Source organism: Microtus ochrogaster, chromosome 4 (genome assembly GCF_000317375.1).
Source record: "Microtus ochrogaster isolate Prairie Vole_2 chromosome 4, MicOch1.0, whole genome shotgun sequence".
Taxonomy (NCBI): domain Eukaryota; kingdom Metazoa; phylum Chordata; class Mammalia; order Rodentia; family Cricetidae; genus Microtus; species Microtus ochrogaster.
In genome coordinates, this window is record NC_022011.1 from 40,854,910 (window position 1) to 40,874,691 (window position 19,782).

The 19,782-nt window shown below is 53.1% G+C and overlaps 1 protein-coding gene across 7 annotated transcripts in view; it reads right to left on the minus strand.

Moving 5' to 3' along the window:
- The window catches only part of Dab2ip (DAB2 interacting protein), a 173,154-nt gene that overhangs the window by 97,931 nt on the left and 55,441 nt on the right, over nucleotides 1–19,782 (minus strand). For 3 of the 7 annotated variants that reach the window (XM_013345904.2, XM_026789788.1, XM_005345974.2), the window contains exon 1: nucleotides 10,255–10,526. The exons of 3 other annotated variants lie outside the window; for them this stretch is intronic. In XM_013345904.2, the coding sequence (XP_013201358.1) occupies nucleotides 10,255–10,378 (124 nt within the window). In that variant the 5' untranslated portion in view covers nucleotides 10,379–10,526. Of the gene's footprint in view, nucleotides 1–10,254; nucleotides 10,528–19,782 lie in introns of those variants that run through there. One more of the 7 variants, XM_013345902.2, reaches the window with a different exon arrangement.

Sequence of the window (19,782 nt, forward strand, 5' to 3'; positions counted from 1 at the left end):
CAGTCATTAGAAACCCTCCCCCCACACCTCTGTACTTAATGCTCCTTAATGATTTGCACTTTTGTTTAAAAATCGTGTCATCAAGTAAGATTATCACGGTTGTGTGATACAGCTTGCCTCTTGCAGCAAGCTAACACATGCATAAAGTTAAGTGTAATTTTTAAGTTTTAGCAGGTTTTCTTCTTAATTATGTGTATGTGGATGTCAGTAAGCACAGGTAAGTTTGGGTGTCGATGTAGATCAGAAATGTCAGATCCCCTGGGGCTGGAGTTACAGGCAATCGTGGGTGCTGGGATGCAAACTCAGGACCTCTACAAGAGCAGCAAGCAATCTTACAGGCTGAGCCATCTCTCCAGTGCCTACATGTGTACACACACACACACACACACACACACACGATGTTCACATTTTCTTTGGAGCATGTCATGGATCTCACGCTATAGACCAGGCTCGCCTCAAACTCACAGAGATCCACTTGCTTCTGCCTCCTGAGTGTTGGGATTAAAGGCGTGCGCCACCACCATCCAGCCTGAAATTCTATTTTAGTTGTCTCCAAATTTCTTGTTTATCTTGTTTACTTTTGAGACAGAGACTCATGGAGCACAGGCTAGCCCCATCCTTGCAAAGGATATTCTTAAACTCCCAATTCTCCTGCTTCACCTCTCAAAAGCAAGGACTGCAGGCACCCGCCAACACACCTGGCTCAAACTGATTTAATGATGGCATCCTATCGCAAAGCTGTATCCCAATTCCTTGTGTAACTTTTAGCCTAAGGAGCAACTGACTCATTGACTATACATCAGATCCTATAAGGAACACAAGCTTAGACTGGAAAAATAGAGAGCAACGCAGTTTATTCAAGAATAGATCAACCTAAAATGTGCTCTTTGGACTTGGATGGAAGGGGAGTCGATGCAAATGTGAAGTTCCAGCCACCTGCTAGGACAGGCATGAGTCTGTTCTCTGTGTCGGATGCGTGTGTCTTATGCTTTGTCTGCACCCACGAAACCCCACCAGGCTAACAAGGATAGTGAGCTTTTAGTCCCTCCACGGTGACCAGCACACACACTCACACACGTGCACACACACACACACACGTGCACACACACACACGTGCACACACACAAATACATATTTTAATTACACATGTGAAAAATTAATAACCAAAATGTGTTGCTGAAAGTATGATCTTGCAGTCTAAAGAAATGAACAGCCAATACCACACTGTATGACTCAATACTGTTCAGGTGACATTTCGCCCAAGGTGACCTACAGATTCAATGCAATCCCAGTCAAAATCCCATGAAGCTTTTCAAAGACTCTAACAAGCAGAAATTTAAGTTCAGACAGCAAAGCAAAGGACTTAGAAAGGCCAATCAGGCTTGAGAACACAGGAAAGGGCTAGGGGACTTCCGCTGCTAATGGGTTTCAAGACATACTTTAAAGTCTGGAAATACAGCTAATGTAAACAAGATTGCAGAATTAGCACAAGGGTAAGATGTATAGATCAATGGGTCAGGATGGAGTCCAGAAATAGAACATGTATATATGGTCAACAGACGTCTGAAGAAAAGTGCCAAGGGAAAGGCAAGCTTTCTCAACAAGCAATGTTTGAACAACTGGCTGTCTGAATGTAATAAAAACAGACTCCAGGAAATGGGGAGACACACAGAGATGCAGAACCCAAGCTATGCCAGCTCTGACTTAAACAAAAAGAAAAATCAGATCTGATCATGACCATGCAACTAGGGGCGCTGAGGCAGGATATAAACCTAAGGGATCTGAGAGAAGACAAGTGAGGGGCTGGTGTGACTCAGAGTGTCCTCCCTGGTCCCTCTCACACCCTCAAGTCATTCCAGTTCTAGCTGGCAGGGATGAGTTCCATCACGTTCGAATGCACATCTGGGTTCAAGACACTGACCAGGAGAAACGAAGGAGCCCTGGGGTCTGAACTGTCCCTCACAGACTCACGCTCTGAACACCCAGTCCCTAGTGTGTGGCACTTTTTTGAAGGCTTTGAATGAAGAACTTGGGAGTTTAGGTCTGGCTGGGGGCAGCAAGTCAACCCGGGGTGGGTCTTTGAAGGGCACACCTACTTCTGTTTCAAACCTGTTTTCTCTGCTTCCTGCTCTTCTAGGTTCCTACTACTACAAGTCAATTACCATGCCTTCTGGGGTGTGTGTGTGTGTGTGTGTGTGTGTGTGTGTGTGTGTGTGTGTGCGCGCGTGCGTGCGCATGCATGCACACGTGTGTAATTCAGAATGAGTGGTACTGTCGCTGTCCACTGCTGTGGAAAGTCTGAGGGGAGACATGGGGATATGTAGAGGGCTTTATGTACAGGGTACCCACCACAGCCATGGCCAAGAGAACCCTTAACACAGGGCAGAGGTGGCACAACAGCTGGGGTGGGGATGAGCACAGTGGGAGGAGCCACCATCCCACGGTCCATCCCAGCATCCTGCAGAGAGCCTGTTCAGGACAGGAGAGTGGCTTGTTTCATTCCCACTACAGATGAGCCAGCATTAGTGGACAGCTCAGACGCTACTCAAGGTATTAACAATTGCTTCTGATACCACACGCTTCTTGTGCCCCATCCTGAAAAGTACCATGCTTCCAAAGAGCTCCCCACTGTACTGTGGGTGCCCTGGCTGCTCCCCACAGATTAATTAACTAACTCAAAGATTTCTCACTTTGAGTCTCCCTTCCTCTCAAGACCTCTGGTCATTTCAGTCTGCAGGCTACCCTCACCATTCTTTCCACATATTTTTCCTGTGTCTTTGCAGCCTCAAGACCATTCCAGGCTTCCAGAGAGACAAAACCGCTGGCCCCTTGCATTCTTGGAATTTGGGGAGCAAAGGGAGTTCTCTGGGCATGTGTTTGCTACTCCTTGCTGTGTGCAGTTTCTCTGTACCCATTTTTAAACCATAGTTACATATTTCGAAGCATTATAGCAGCAGCATTATGTGTAGGGTGCAGGGTGCACACCTCTATGCAGGCAGTTGGGGAGAGCAGACAGAGGTAGCGGTGTCTCAGAGATTTCCGGGATTAGAAGGCAAACTTTTTCCAGAAAGTGCTGGCAAATATTTTAGACTTGCAGAGAATCAGAAGCAGGCAAGTGGAGTTTTGAAAGTTCAAGGCCATCCTGTTCTTCATAGCAGAATTGAGAGTCAGTCAGGGCTATTTATTTAGATTGCGGCTCAACCAAAAAAGGAGGGAGGGAAGGGAAAGGCTGGAGGGAGGGAGGAAGAGGGGAAAGAGAAAGAGGGAGAGAGAAAGAGGATAGGAAGGGAGGAAGGGGGAAAGAGAGAGAGAGAGGGAGAGAAAGACATAGGAAGGTGTGGCCCATTACTGGTGTTCTGTCTCTTGAGAACTATCAGATACACAGGACCCAAGAGGGGTCATCCCTTCTCCTCTGGACATAGAGCAATCCAGGAATCCAGGCAAACGAAAAGGTCCCTTCCTTTGCAGGGAGCATTTGGGTTCTTTAGAAGTCAGGGTCCCAGAGGAGCTGGGAGCCACATATTAAACCTACAACTCTCAGATACAGCTGCAGCTCTGGATTCTAGATGAATAGACAGCACAGGTGATTTATGGAAACCCAGGGCTCTCCCAGACCCCACTCCCACCAAGCTTCTCCCACAGTGCCAGTTCTGATGCCCCTTCCCCCAGTCAACTGCTGGACTCCTACAGTCGTCTTTCTGCTAAGCTGCCAACTCCCCTTCATCCCCTCCACTGCCCAGCATCAGCACCCCAGCCCCCTTTCCATTCCTTACTGCACCCTGCCTCACCATGAGAGCCTTTGGGAATTCCAGGAACCAGCTCAAATCTCAGAAATAAAAACTCTAGGGCTTAAAAGAGGCTGGATGTCAGGGCTGTGACTTCTGGCCCTGCCAAATCAAGTTCTGAGACCACAGGGACCACCATGTCCTACTCCCTAAAAGTGAAATTGGGAACACAAAGAGTCCAGGGCTGGAAGGGGGCTTAGCGGTTTAAAACACTTGTTGCTCTTGCAGAAGACCCAGGTTCGATTCCCACCACCCACATGGTGGCTCAAAGCCTTCTATAACTCCAGTTCCATAACTTCTATTACTCCATCCTCTTCTGGCCTTCTCAAGCACCAGGCATCTATGTGGTGCACAAACACACATGCAGGCAAAATATCCATAAAATATATATTTTTAAATAAAGAGAGAAACAGATGTGGCAGCGGTCTTGTTACAGGCGCTGCTGTGCACAGATCGGAGACCAGCATACCGAGGCCCAACACTATTCCTCGAAGTGGAGTGCGGCCTCTCTCTGTTCTGCTCCCCTCTTCTCCCATTCCATCCTCATAGCAAACAGCATCTTAGAGACTCTCTGGAAGTGAGTGCCTTGCCAGCGTCCAAGCCCCTGTCTTCTCTGGATCCACCTGCTCCCCCACATTTCCTTGAGGCCTGAGGTTGTCCCACTCCAGAGACTGGTCTAATCCTTCTCCCAGGGGTCAGACCCCACCCTGGTGTAAAGTCTCTCAAGCCAGATGCCTAGCTACCAGAGGCACCTGTGATCACTGACACCCATCCCCCACCTTTCCCCTGCTCCTTGCAAGTCTAGCTGTGGCTCTCAAGTCACCTGCCCACGTCACAGCCCTGATGAGGGCAGGGAGGTTTACCATGCACTTGGCCAGTCCGTGAGCCCAGGACTGAACACAGGACAGGTAAAGGACCCAGAAGAATGCCTGCACAGCGCACATGCTCAAGGAACAGAGGTCATCACCACCATCCTCATTGCAGCTCCCTGTGCTCCTGGGGGGAGGGCGAGCTCGGCTGACTCACCTCTCAGGGCCCTGCCAACCTTTCCGGCCACACCATCTGCTGACCTGGTTACATGACCCTCCTTGGACTCAGCTCCGTCGACACAAGAGCTACTGTGTACCACCAAGGCAGCCCCTGCCCAGTGTGTACACGGCAGGTGGCTGAGTACTGGTTTTCCCTGTAGCAGTCTCTGGGGGGACGGGACACCGAGGAACCGCAGAGATGATTCCAGTCCCCACGACATCACAGTGTACTTCTCCATCAACACAACAGACTCGTAATTTAGACAAATGGGCACCAACAACAACACACTCGTGTTTGTAACGTATCTTCCATCGTGCTATAACTATGTCAAGCCTGCTTCAGAGCCCACGGATGTCCTGCCTGAGATGACACCATCCATCCATCCATCCATCCATCCAGGACCCTAACCTTAGCTACACTCCTGACTCAAGCTCAGTGCCTTCAAAACAGAAGCATAAATAAATAGAAAATCATCTACATCTAATCCAGATTTCCTATTTACTGGTTCTTAATCTCTAACCCACCATTCCCCATTCCAAGCAGGCCTCTAAAGGAGTCCCAGCGGTCTGCCAGCTTCCCAGGGTCTCATGCTCGCCTCTCCTCTCCTCTGCGGCCTCCTCAGCACAGGAGGGGTGCCCATCCACCTGCCTGTACTCTGCCTTTTCATTTCAGGGTGTCAAGGCATCACCTCCAAGGGCCACAGGAAAAAAAAAAATCACACAGCTCGGGTGCTGTCAGCCCTCCCCCATCTGTCAGAAGAGGGAAATAAAAGCTAACAAGACCTCCAAAGGCAAAATCCCCAAACCTCCACTTGGTACTCAGCAGCTGTCAAAGAAAACACAGGGCCCACAAGAAAGGGGGGAGCCCACCCCAAATGAAAGCCACAGCTGCTGCAGGTGTGAGCTGCACAGACAAAGCAGGTCCCAGGGTGTCCCAGGCAGTCTCACTACCCTGGCGGCGGCGTCTAGCCGGGAACCAGGTCTGCCGGTCCAAGCCCAGCCTCCTTCACGGTATTGTTATTTAGAGGGCTGTTGAGATTCTCCTGCTTCCTTCTTTATGCAATCAGAGGAAATCACAGCACAGACCTACTTCCAAACTCAAGGCCACGTGGGCCAATTTCAGATGGATAATTAAATATTGAACAAACGCTGAAATGCCTCTACTGGATGAGAATAGCTAAAAATAACCCGTCACCACTCCTAGAGCCGGTACCTGACACTCGGCATCACGGCGGCGGCGGCAGCTCCTTTTCAGCGCCCCCTCCCCGTGTGCCAGACGAGTCTCAAGAACGGCAAAGTGGGGTGGGGGCTGACTCCCTAACTACCTCCTGAGCAGAAAACAAAACTCCAGCTCCCGGCAAGCTCTGAATGTTCCTGACCAGGAAGTGCTCTCCCTTCCTGACATTTAAGCAAGTGGCCCCAGAGGAAGTTACTGGAGAAGTGGCAGGCTCTGCTTTTCTTCTAAAAACAGTCAAAAGGCTTCGGGTCATTTCTAGAGCAAAACAGGCATGTGGTCCAGGATGTGACTGTGTCTGTGCAGATGAGACACGGGTTCTAGCCCCGCGTGCTCCACCAGTCCCAACAAGGAACCAGCCACCTGAGTTTCCTTGTATGAGCTAATCTAGCAAAGGCAACGGACAAAACAAACATGTCAATAGGATGCAAAGACACCGAGACCCAGCTATAGCAGTAACCTTGGGCAAGAGGCACTGGCTCTGTGAACCTCAGTTTCTCTATTTGGAATGCAGCTGTAAGAGACTGAGCAAAGGCTCCTGGTGCCTGGCTGGGTTGTGGGCCTCAGTGAGTGTAAAACTAAAGCAATGAGAAACTAGGTACCCAGGAATCAAGCTCTACCCTGACCCACAGAGGTCAAGAGTGCACCCTAATCCCAGCCAGGGCTCAGGGTCACACCAGCCAAGGAGAGGCAGGGCCTCCAGTGTGATTCTAGGCGAACTTCCCAGCACTATGGCCGCAAAGCTAGTTTCATGTATTATTTCACCAGAGCTCCGGCTCCCTACCTGGGGATGGACTAACAATGAGAGCTAGAGCTGGGAGACAGCAGGGAGGACCTCCGCATGGCGACCCCAGCTCAGTCGCTCAGGCGGTGGAAGAGGCTATCTAATTACTAAAGGTGATGGAGACACCCAGGCGGGCAAAGGCCATGGGGCTGACATTCCAGCACATTAACCGGCGCCTCTGGCCTCCCTCCAGAACCTAGAGCTCTGTCTAGGCAGTGAGTATACCTTCATTTTTCAAAGCATATCCGGGTGCCCCACACACAGACTCTGACAGTCCCTTCAGGGAAAGGATCCAAGTAGGGTTGGGACACACAGAAGCAAGACAGGGAAATAAAAGAAAGATGTAGGGGCTGGGGAAACCTGGTCGTGAAAGAGGGGCTTTGGCCAAATCCCTTACACCCAGGAACACCTAGCATGGGACGGAACAATTGGCAGGACATGGATGCAAAAGAGCCCAGACCTCCCAGACATTATTGTGGGCACCCAGAGAGGTGTCCAAGCTCACAGGGCAACAGAATAGGATCAGTCCAGATCTCCCTGGAAATTACTGTGGGCACCGAGAGAGATGTCCGAGCTCACGGGGGCAACAGAATAGGGTAACTTCCTCTAGACAGAGGGAGACAGAGAGCCTGGAATAGATCTGATATCACCCAGTCTGTTCAAAGCAGAGCTAAGAATCACTGCCCTGTCCCTCGAAAAGGTTTTGTGTTCCAGGGTACCCCAGTAAGTTAGTCTCTCCAGCCAACAGGAAAAGTACAACTCTCCCCCACATGCCTTGGGACCAGGCTAAAGCCAGCAGGTGCTGGGGATGTATTGAACGGTAGGCCAGGGCTTATCAAGGATGGGGAGTGCTCCAATTCTCTTAGGAAGTTGTTCTTTCTCCAGAAACCAGGAAACGGGAAGCAAAGCACCTTGGCTGGTGACACCCTTCTAGAGACAAGACTCCCCTCAAATCCACAAGCCAGCCCCCACCTTCAAGTGGAAATGCCTAGATAACCCCATCACACACAGCTCCCTGCTTCCACTCAACTGCAAGGCCCACCCTGCCCAATCTTCAGATGATGAAGCCAAGGAGAGAAGACCCTTGGTTAGTGCCACTCAGTGTGTGACCCTGGGACCCTGGAGACATTGTCTTTCCCTCACAGCGTTGTCAAGAACAGCATGCTCCTCTCAGAGGGAAGTGAGCCCGGAGGGGTAGGATGTAGTGACCTAGCTAACACCCCTGCCTGGCCATCTGTGTGTCCCTGCTATCAGACGCTGGCAGCTCCATGGACTTTTCTAGTTCTAAACACAGAGCCTATGATCCTTTTCCCCCCGTGCTAGTAGCTAAGGTCAGAACTGAGGTGGGGCAAAGGTGGACTCAGGGGCTGCTACCACCCCTTAGAGTAATGCTACTCTTAGGGGACCAACCCCTAATCATGCCAAAACTGACACCAAGGTCAGAAGACCTTAGCGTGGCTTCCCATTAGGAGGCATACCCTGGCACAACCTGCCCACAAAGAGGAGTGTGGCCAGGGCAAGATCAAGGCTGTGGATTAGGGGAAATGGGCAAGGAATCCCTGGCCACCCTGCACCAACCTGCAACTAGGATCACACCCACAACTGGTCACTACTGAAGGCCCCTTATCAGGTACAAACACCCTACACCGAGGGCTTTTTCCTTTTCCTTCTCTGTGCATTCACAGACTGTCGCCTTCCACCTAGTAAAGGACAGCGGTTCACACCTAACTATGGTCTGAGCTGCAGACACAGGCTTCTAGCTTCCCAGACAGGACCCTGCTGTCACTACCACCATTGTCACTGAGATGCAGAGAGGCAGCTGGCGGAAAGACAGTTTCTCTGGCCTTGGCCCTAAGGCTGACTCAGTCACTCCCGGCAAGGCAAAGGAAATCCTACCCAGCTTAGACACAGTCTCAATGTCAACTCCTCTCTGAAGACTTCCCGGATTTCTCCAACTAGACTTTCCATCGGGGCTGGTCTCTCCACCACGACAAGCTTCCAGGCTAGCACACAGTTGGGCGCCAAGGCTCAGACGACAGTTTGATCCATTGAACATTGATCATCCCTGGCCTCATTAACTGAATGGGGCAGAGTGAGTTCCCATCCTCTGAGAGCCTGCACCCTGAGTACAGAAGAGGGCATGTTCGTACAGGGCACTTAAGGGACATGCCGGCCCAGGACAGCGCTGCTCAGGAGAGGCCCCGGGGGCACCAAACATGACTGGACATTCATCCCACACCCATTCTCACAGTAGGAACCTGTCACAAGGATGCCGCCTCCTACAGCTGAGAAGAAAGGAAGGCTCAGGAAACGCCATGATTTGAACCCATTCACAGAGCTTGGACTCAGGTCTCTGGTTTCCCCGGTCAGTCCTAGACTCAGGGCTAGAGCCAGAGGCCAGTTCAGGAAACGCAAAGGGTGGGGGTATCACAAACTAACATCCTCAGACTAAGTCCCAGCACAAGCCTGTGGGCAGAAACAGCTTAAACTTGAATTCTGTGCACAGGAACTCAGTACTTCCTAATAAGCCCTGCACATCACTGCTTGGCTCTTCCCCATTGGGGGGGGGGGGGGGAGTAAACCAGTGCACACTGCCTGCCTGCTTCACCGGCCCTCACCCTAACAAGGGGCACCAACACCTTCCACACCTGCCAGTTCTGCCTATGGTGAGAGGGGGATCTAGGCCAGAGACAGGCTTCCCATGCCCTAGATAACCTCATGATGCAAACTAACCCAGCTTCTGTACCATAGCCGCCTTCAGTGGGCCTAAGTCTCAGAGGCATGCCGGCCTTCCCAGAGCCCAGGGCAAGCAAGACCTCTATGTGGAAGCCCCTGGACTTACCACTTACTAGCCCAGCCCAAGGCAGCCTGAAAACTTTCAGCATCTCTGGCGAAGATCTTATTACTGGAGAGAGGAAAGGCTGTGTATGCCTACCCCGATCCGCCCCCATCTTGATTCACCCCTCCCAAGGACCACTCAGAGGGGCCCCAGGTCCCTGAAAAGGTGGCTCCCTCCAGGAAGTTCACCCAGCTGTCCATCCAAAAGGTGCGGGGGAACAATACAGGACTGAAGTAGGCCAAGTAGGAGTCCCAGACAGCGGAAACACGCCAAGATCCACTTAGACTACTTTATGGCCTGGGCCCTGGGCAAACTGATGCACAGTCGGATGGGACACGGATCTGAGCGGTGCGGGGGAACTGGATATCAGGCCCCCTTCCTCTTCACACTAGGGACCCAAGTTCCCCAAGAAGAAGGACCAACAGAAGCTGGGGCAATGAAGATGGGACAGTCACACTATCTCTAGATGAGGGGCCCTCACCCACAGACACAGGCGCATCACCGGTCCCATGGTGCCCCAGGGCATCTTCTGGTGGTGTGGAGGTAGCGAGGGACTAAGGGTCTGGGGTCGAGGTGGAGCCTACCCCTAGCGGGCCGGGTCCGGCTGCGGGAGCGGCTCCTCTGTCGCTGCAGCCGGGGCCGCCGCAGCAGCCGGTAGTAGTAGGACGGCCTCCCGGTGCTCTTCCTGGCGTTGCCACCCGCGGACATGCTGCCGCCCGCCGGGCACCGGGCCAGGCCTGGGCGCTCACACGGGCCCCATCGGCCGCTCCGGACCGCCCGGCGGGCGCCCCGCACTCTCCCGCGCTCCGGTGCAGCAGCCGCCGAGGCCAAGGCAGCCCGACAAAGTAGCTCCAACTCCTCCTCCTCCGCCTCCCCCGCCCCGCCTTGAGCAGCCGGCCCCTCTGCAGGGGCCCGGACCCGGAGGCCGGGCTGGCACCGGCCCGGAAAGTCAGTGCAGGCGAAATCCTGGCCTGGAGTCATCGGGGCGCCGCGGCCCAGGAGTGTCCCTGTCCCGCTGGAGGGACCCCAGGAGCATCGTAACTCCGATGCCCGCGCCTTAGACTCCACATCGCATCTGGGGTGCCCGGAGCAAACCATGGCACAGCAGATGCAGTGGTGCATGCATTATCTGCATACACACCAAAGCTAGGCACGTGCAATGAGGGTCCTAGGACGAGGGGTCCCTGATGACTGGCCTTGAAACATGGCCAGAAGTGAGCGGGCGCTCACAGCTCTGCAAGCACTCCTCAGTCAGGTTGAAAGTCTTCCTTGTCTCTGTTGCCTAAGATACTAAGTTGTTCTTTACATCTATAAGGTAGTTCTGTCTTATAAAAAAAAAATACTGCTTTCATAGCATTGGGATTATTTTGTGTATTTCAAGCACACATAAAGAATAAACGGCACACCTGTGTAACCAGAAGGTTTTGCCAAGCCATTTTGCCCCATCCCCCCAAATAAATCTCCAGGGGTGTCTGAATTTTTCCTCTCCTCCGACATTCTTAATAGCACTAGTGAGGCTGAAGGCAGGAAGATCCCAGACTCAAGGTGGAGAGCAGAAACTGACTGACGCTTGCAAAAGAGAAACATCAGCTGTCTCTATTACCAGAAGCGCTCTCTAAGTCCTCTGCAGCTCCAGAAACTTTCTGTGGCTCCCCAGAGCACAACAGCTACAAAGGCAACCATCTCTTTGGTACTGGAAGCGCCAGGAATCCAGCACCAGTCAAACCACCTGCAGCCTCACCCCTACCAGCCGTCCTGCCTTGACCCAGTTTGTTCCGGACCAGCTCTCAGCCCTCGGTTCTGCTTCTGACCAGTAATCTACCTGCTCCTCCCTCCACCCCCCATTTTCTTTTGGTCTTCCTCCTCTACAGGGAGTCCCTGATCCTCCTGATGACTAGGTGGCTTCCCTTTCTCTCTCTGTCCCCATAGCAACATGAATCTTTTAAGTTAACCACACCACCTACCAGACTTCCATCCCTTCAAGTACAGAAGGGGAAACTGAGGACCTAAAAAATGTGCACATGCGTACATGTGTTGACTTACGTGTGTGTGTGTGTGTGTGTGTGTGTGTGTGTGTGTGTGTGTGTGTGTAATTTGTCTCAGTCACAGAAAGTGTAATGGCACACTGTTGCACGAACTCCCTAGGGAAGTGGAGTGGGCTAGTCACAGGTGGTGCTTGAGGCTGTCTGGAAGCCGGGTAGGGCAGCCTAAGCAGGAATCCAGGCCAGGTTTTTCTCCTCACAGGAGAAGCCCCCATCCTGGCTCCTCAGTCAGGGAGGGAGGGCCTCCAGTGGGGTGGGGGGTGGATCACAGCTGGAAGCCAGGCGCCTTCCCGGGACCTGGTGGTGGGAGGCCAGTTCTCTAAACGCAGCTGTAGAGATCCCACCGCCTCCAGTCCTCCGGTCTCTCTTCCCAGAACACGGGACCAGACAGGGCCACCACTACAGTAATGTGCGCCCAGCCATTGGATTCCTGGCCCAGGTGTGGGCAGAGTCTTCCTTCAGAGCACCTCCCACAAAAGTGGGCTCTCAGCCACCCCGCTACACCGTAGCATTTCTGGGGTGAATGATCTAGTTTTAGAAGTTGAAAGTCTCAGAGTTCTCTTGACCCATCCTGTTTCCCTTTGGGCCTGCTCAGCTAGATTCCCTGTAGACTAGGGGAAGGCTGACAGGTGGAGCGCAGGCTCTGGTCTGGCCCCCAGCAGGCAGTAATAGGGATGCTTTTGGTGGCCTTGGAGGAGCAGGACTGAAGTTTAAGACCCCATCTGTAAACACAGGATTCCAAAGGTCTGGCCTGATTCTACAGGCCCATGGTGGATGCTGAGAACGGTGGTAGGGCAGGGGCTCAGAGACAAGGGAAAGGCCTGGCTCCCTGCCTGCCTCTTGTCTCAGTCCTAGACCCAGGAGGCAACAAAAGCTGCTTCCTGCAGCCCAGCAGAGCATCTGGAACCAATCCTCCTCCAGAGCCTGCAGCCTCTACCTGGAAAATGGCCTCCTCCTCACTAGCACCGTTTCCCAAACTGAGGGCTGCCACCACCCGCTCCCAGTAGGGAAGCCCTCTGAGATTTCCTCAGACAGACAGGCTTCCCAAGCCCTGATGCAGGAGCTTGGGGGCCTACAGAAAAAGACTGGATTTGATCTGCTACCCTGACCCACTTCCAGAGGGACACCTGAGTGAGGAAGTGACACACATCTCTCCATCTCCTGGGTGGGGTTTCGAGACTGTAGTCTCCAACTGCCCCAGCTCATAAAGCAGGCATTTTCTAGTATTGTGTAAGGTGTCTGCCAGTGGCTGCAGATGGAGCCTAGACACGGGCCCTCTCAGTAAGTGCCAGGCCAGAAACACGGCTCACCAAATCAGATCTAGTCCCCACCACCATCTTCACCTTCCCTCCAAAGACCCACCAGACGGCTGAGGGCTTGAAGACCTGAGCCAGATCCCTGGAAACCTGTGTTAAGAGGAGAACCAACTAACTCCTGCGAGTTGTTCTCTGACTCCAGGACTGCAGCTGCATGCATGGGTCCACACTCAATAAATAAACGTAAAAGAAGAAAGAGGAAGGAGAAAAAGAATACCAAGTTCATCACAAAGCAGCCATTCCTCTGCCTCCAAAGGCTTTCGTCACTGTCACTTGCCCCATTGATAGAATGGCTGCCACCTTCAAGGCCAGAAAACCAACAGCAAATCACACTCCACCCACAAGGAAGGAAGGGCTGAGCGCTAAAAGGCCAAGTACACTGTGTACCAGGCCAGGGCCAGGTCTGAAGAGGAACCAGTCCCAGACAGTCCTGAGTAATACTAGGGCACTGAGTTTGAAGGCTAAGCCTGGTGGTGGCAGTGCACACCTTTAATTCCAGCTAGCACTGGGGAAGCAGAGGCAGACAGATCTCTGTGAGTTCAAAGCCAGGTCTACAGAGTGAGTTCCAGGCCAGTCAGGACTACACAAAGAAACCCCATTTGGGGGTGGGGAGAGTTTGACAGCAAGCATGTGACCAAATTACCTTCAAAAAGCTTGACAATGCCAAGGGAATGCTAGGACGAGTCACTAAGCGCTTCAGTTGACCTGGCTTTCACGCAGAGAACATTTTGCAAGGAAGGAAATGCTGCCACCAAGAATGAGGTGTTGGGGCTGGCAAGCTAAGCTCAACCATCAAAAGCACTGGCCGCTGTTCCAGGGGACCAGGGTTAGATTCCCAGCACCCACAAGATGGCTCCTACAACCACCTGTAACTCTAGTTCAGGTGATGTACTGCCTCCTCAGGCACCAGGCATGCATGTGGCACAGACATTTATGCAGGCACCACACCCATGCATGGAGAGATGAGAAACTGCGGGGTCACAGCCTGACTCGAGGCTGTTGGAAGATGGAGTCTGGGTCTATAGCAGTTGGCCCACCTTAGCATGTATCCACGGCAGATCCCACACTCAGCACCCCACAAGGTCAATCATTTAATTTCCCGGTGACCCAAGCAGGCAGGTGGCTTACTATTTTTTCCAAAAACAATATTGGAGACAAGAGAGTAAGTTCTTTAAGATCACAGGGCTTCCAGTTGGATCTGAACCCAGGGGATGGATGTTGCAAAGGCCTTAGGGCCAAGTAAGATTTAGCACAAACAGCCTGGGTCTTACCTTCAGAGCTAGCATTTTCCAGGGACAAGAGAAGCCAGGGTAAGGAGGAAGTGAGTTTCTAGCAGTGCCCACCCCGACCTGATACAATGGTGTCTGGAGAGCTCAGACCTGTCAGGTTTCCTGTCTGGACCTGGGTAGGCTGCACTGACCAGGAAGTCCCTAGCTAGGCAGGCAGCTCTGCATACATCCGCCTCCTCAGCCAGCTCCACCTCTAACTCTTTAGCCTGAGCACTCATGGTTAAGGTCACAGTCTCCCCCTCAGGATGCTGTCTGTCTAACAGGCAATGACGGCTTCCTGCATCCACTGTTTATCCAGAAATGATGCTGGACCAGGAGCCAGGGATGCAGAGCCTGTTTCCATCCAAAAGTGGAAGGCACAGACTAACCTTCAAAGGAGTCCTGCTTGGGCACCCTGAGCCAGGCAGGCATCCACAGCATCCCAAACTCCCCTCCCAAAAGCCACCCATACATTTAATGACCTCCTTTGTAGAATGGCTGAGGCGGAGCAGGCAAGACCCCAGGCTGGAAGAACAGCAGCCAGTCAGGTATGGACTTTTGAGCTCCTGCAGACAGTCTACCTCTGGAAATATGAGTGCCTTGAAAAAAAGCCACCCGCACTGACAGAATGGGGTCCTAGGAGAGGACTGGGTCTAACCAGAGCAAAGTGACAGGGTATGTGGCCTCAGTCACTATCTCTGAGCCTGTGGAAGGACTCAGCTGAGCCCACACACCTGAGGTTTTATGGGAATCTAAAAACATTCTCCCAGCTCTAAAGCCCTCCCTAAGCTCCTGCTCCCATCCCAGGCTATTCTCTAGAAACCCAGAGAAGGAAAAACATATTCCTGCTCCTGTCAACAGCCCACTGTTAGCCTATCCAGGGGTACAACTGGAGAGTGGTGGGACCTGGAAGCCGAGGTTCCCAAATCCAGCACCCAATCCACAGCCGCTGAGGGTATGCCCACCCTCAGCCCTCCCACCAGCAGTGGACCTCATCTGAGGTGAGGAAATGACCCTTTCACAGTGGGCAGGAGCCAGGCTGGAGCTTCCCCAGGGGATCCCCTCAGCTACCCAGGCTGCTTCCTTCTCTGACAGAATCAGAATGCCTAGCATGTGATGCTCCCCAGATGCCAGGGTCCCACTTCAGCAACAGCCAGAAGCTCAGGTCCCAGGCCCTAAAGAGGTGAGCTCCACTGCCTACCAGCAGCACTGGCCCTCACTGTTCTCCAGTTCTTGACACCTGTGCTCCTGTCGGCCCAGATGGCCAGGCCTGAAGGTATGCCCTCTTTCTCTGCTTCTTCCCCATGCCCTGACCCAAAAAGCCTGCCCAGCTCCAGGTGGGCCCCAACACAGCCCTCATGTCCTCTTCTCAGCCCCACCAATGGCCCAGTCTCAGGTCTTCAGCTCCTTCTCTCCACCCCGTGAAGGATGCAGACTGATACGACACCCACCAGGCCACCAGAGGAGGTACCAGATGGTCTCAGTGTGAGGTCAGAGCCCTCCTCCTTTCTCAGGCATGCCAGCCTGGTCATCTGTGAACCCTGTAGGCCTGGCACTGGCCTGGGTTTCAAGGGGAGGGGCCTCACTGCTCTCTGCAGAGCCCAGGGAAGAGGATGGCTGACTTAGCCCTGCAGCCGATGTCCAGTAGCCCAGGTGGGAGTTGCAAGGATTAGAGATAGGCTTCGGAGTAAGAGTTAGCTCACTGGTGCTGGGTGGGAAGGCTGAGGGCCGTATTTCACCTTTCGGGGTCTCCCAGGAGAGCCGCAGAGAAGAGTGGATCGCAGCCTCAGTGGGTTTCTTGAGAGGAGATCCCAGCACCAGAGCAGACTCAAGTTTGGGAGAGGTGGTGGCAGCCCTGGAAAGAAGTAGAGGAACCCACCTGACCCACAGTCAGAGAGAACTGAGGAGAAATCCTGGAAGACTGTGGGGAGGAGGCGTCACAGGCACGGAGCTAGAAGGCTATATAGGAGTCAACAAGGGAGAGAGCAGGGTGTATTCTGAGAGGGGAAACAGCATAAGGAAAGGGACAGGGGACATGGAGCCACCAGTGTGGACAGCTGAAGAGCTGAAGCAGGAGCAAAGGGTGAGCTGGGGACTCAGGGGCAGACCTGGGTGTGTGAAGGAGGAAATCAAGATCAGAGACAGAAAGAGGCTGCCCTGGGGCTCGACTTGAGGCTTAGTTCTATCAGAAGGCTGGGTTACTACTAATAAATCAAAGGCCCTCTCTGGTCCTCACTCTGCAACCATGAAAGGGCTGGGTCTCACGATGTAAGCCTGAGGTGCATGGCTGGGTTGAGGTGCTCACTCTGGAATACACTTCAGGGTCCCAGCATCACTAAACCTAAATCTGCGGGCAGTGTGTGTGTGTGGGGGGGGGGGGTTGAATTTTTTTTTTGGAAGGAGTAAGGGCTAAATCTAGGTCTTGGGGAATGCTATGTCCAAGAGCTCTATGAACAAGCAAGAACTCCAGCCCACTATTTACTTTTTCCACCTTAAAATTCTAGGCAGTCTGGCTATGCAACACAAGGTTGCCTCAAACTTAGAATCCCCAGCCTCGACCCTAAGCACTGGCAAGCCAACGCAGTCGGCCCCAGGCCCTTTGCAGAGCTAACCCAGCCTACTCATTCACAATCCGAAGCATCTCCGCTGCTGTGCTCTGACCCTGCACCACACATTCGGAGCCCTTGAATGACCACCTGAGCCCAGGTCACTCTGCCGCAGTCTTCCTGAGATGTATTTCTGTTCTGATTTATTTCCTTCGACTTTCAGACCTCCTGAAACCCTTTTATTTGTGTATTTGAGTGTTTCCTAGTTGTTCCCCTCCAAACCTTAACAGCCAGGTCCCAGTGCAGACAGAGCTCAGTGTCTCATGAATGTGGTAAGGAAAGGAAGCCGGGCTCGAAGCTGGCATTCTCAGGACAGCCGTGGGCTCAGGGGTAACCGGCTTTGCCTCTCTTCTCAAGATCTGGGTTTTCTTCCAGGTGACATGTGGCTGGCATGCTGGAGGGATTATGTTCCCAAGGCAGCCTGGGGCTCGTCAGGCCAGGGTACGCTCCTGACTCTTCGCAAGAATGATTGAAAGTCAGCACTTAGGAATGAATGAATGAATGAATGAATGAATGAATGAATGCCTTTCCTTTGCCATCTGCCTTTGATCAAGTTTCTGGCCACAGATCGTGCCTCCTGGTTGGCCTGGGTACGCAGCCAGGGCCTCGAACAATGAGTGTCTGTGCTTGGTCCCACGAGGGAAGCGGGAGCCACTGGAGGAGAAGAAGCAGGAGCCTGGGGACCACCTGACCTCACAGCTGGCATCCTAAGGCCAAGGAGGAGTGAAATGCAGCTTCTGCCTCCTTCACCCCTCCAGGCCCCTGAGAGTGAGAACAATGAACCCTGCCACCACCCTGGGAACAGCATTTGGCCTGGAAATTCTACCAGGGGCAAGAGGAAGGGCTGGGGCCCTACAGTTTCAGCGCCTGCTCAAACAGGAAGGAGCAGAAGGTTTGGGGCCAAGGAAAACAAGTTCAAGGTCACCCTGGAACTAGCAAGTCCACAGCTAAGCCTTGTACATCCCCAGATGAATCTTTCTGTTGATTAATGGTCAGCGCACGTGAATGGAAAGAGAGTGTGGCCAGGACCACCCACTAGGAATGACAGAAAGTAAAATTTGTCCAGCCTCCTCTGCCAAACCTGGCAGACAAGGAACTCACTACTTTACAGGACCAGTCCCTGGCCTTTCTCCCAGAATTGTGTTCCACACGAAGGAACTGAAAAATATTTTGGGGACCTCCCCACTTTTTAACCAGGGTGCAGGTCTGGGGACTTATCCAAAGTCCTCCCCATTCCCAGCAACAGGCTAGTGCTGCAGGCTCCCTCCCCAAGGAGCAGTCAGTGGTAGACATCGCAGGTCCCTCTTGACTACAATGCTGAGGCAGGGGACTGACCTCTGGCTGGCCCTCTCCAAGAGCCCGGAAGATATAAGCAAGAGTCCTGACACGGTCTCAGTGCCACTGAGTCCCTTCGCACTCTGCACCAGGGACATCCTGGGACATAGAGGCCTCAGCATAGCCCCTGAACACCTTGGCCCCTCCTCGTCCCTACCGTCCTTGCCCCAGGAAGATGGACGGTAATGCTGGAACTTTCTGACCTGCACCCTCTGGCTTTGGTTTAGTGAGCCCCCCTGTTGGGTCCACTTAAACTGGCTTCCATGCATACACATCTCCCTCCACTCCCAGCCTACATGCTCTTCTGAGGTCCGGCCAGGCCAGCAACTATTCAGCAGCCAGGACCCATTGGCTAGTGCATCCCTTGTCAGGGGAAGCACCCCGTCAAAGTCTTTGTCTTGTACCTAAGCCTGGGGCTTTTAGATGGTCTGGGGTGTGTATTAGAATGGCAGGTTCCCAGGCCCACTTTAGAGTCTGGGTTAGCTAGCCTGGAGAAGGGATTCACTCTGTGGAGTGAGGACTTCCTGAAGCTCCCAGATACCCTGCCTCATCATTCAAGCACCAAGAGTACAGATATAAGCCCCCATGCTGGGCTGTGCTGGGCACTTCTGCAGCAGGAGATGGGCCCATGGATGGTTCTGAAGGTCACACCTATCATCCTCGTAGACTCTGTGTGGAGCTCCCAACAGAAATGATCATACAGTCTGTTCCCCACATCGTCACCCATGTGCCTCATAGCGTACAAGACCATGTGAGGCCCAGAAGAGTTTGCAGAGTTACCCTACTGACACCCCAGGTTCCCCAAAAGTGGTTTGGAGTAAGGGGCCAGGCAGGTCAGCTCAGGTCAGGAAGCACCCTGACTGGCCCCTTTGTCCTGGTCTCTGTGTTCCCTGACTTGACCAGGTCCTGGGCTGATATCCCCTTACGCCTCTGATAGGCACAGTATCCCTTGCCAGACTAAGAGAGACACAGTCTCATCCAAGACAGCACTGCCAAGCTTGGCCATGAACTCCAGTCACCCTCCCCCTGTGCTGAACACAGCTGGCATTAGAGGTCAGGCCCAGAGGGGTGGCATGAACAGGGTCACATGGTCCCCACTTATGAATGCAAGAGAGGACTCGATCTCTGCCAGACAGTGTTCGTTCATTCAGTGAGCACTTATAAAGTCCTCTGGAGTGGGCACGAGGACTGTCAGCCACAGGCACAGCGTTGGTGAGTAATAAAGACCCAGGCTCTACAGCCTGCCCCCTGTGGAGCCCCATACTGTTCCAGTGTTTATCACTGTTCCCAGGTTACTAAGCTGCTGACTGACGACCAAGGGCAAAGGAAGCAGAGCTGCGTACAAATCCAGTGTCTTTTAGCAACAAGGCTGAGGGCCAGATCTGGTCCTAGCCAGGCCAGTGGGCATCACCAATCCGACTCCTCACCTCCCCCACTCCCTAGACTCGCCAGTCCCAGCGCGCATCAGTCTCTCTGCAGTCTCCTGTGACCCAGGATACAATCTCCAGAATCCGGAATGTCCAGCAGCCTCCATCTTCACAAGCA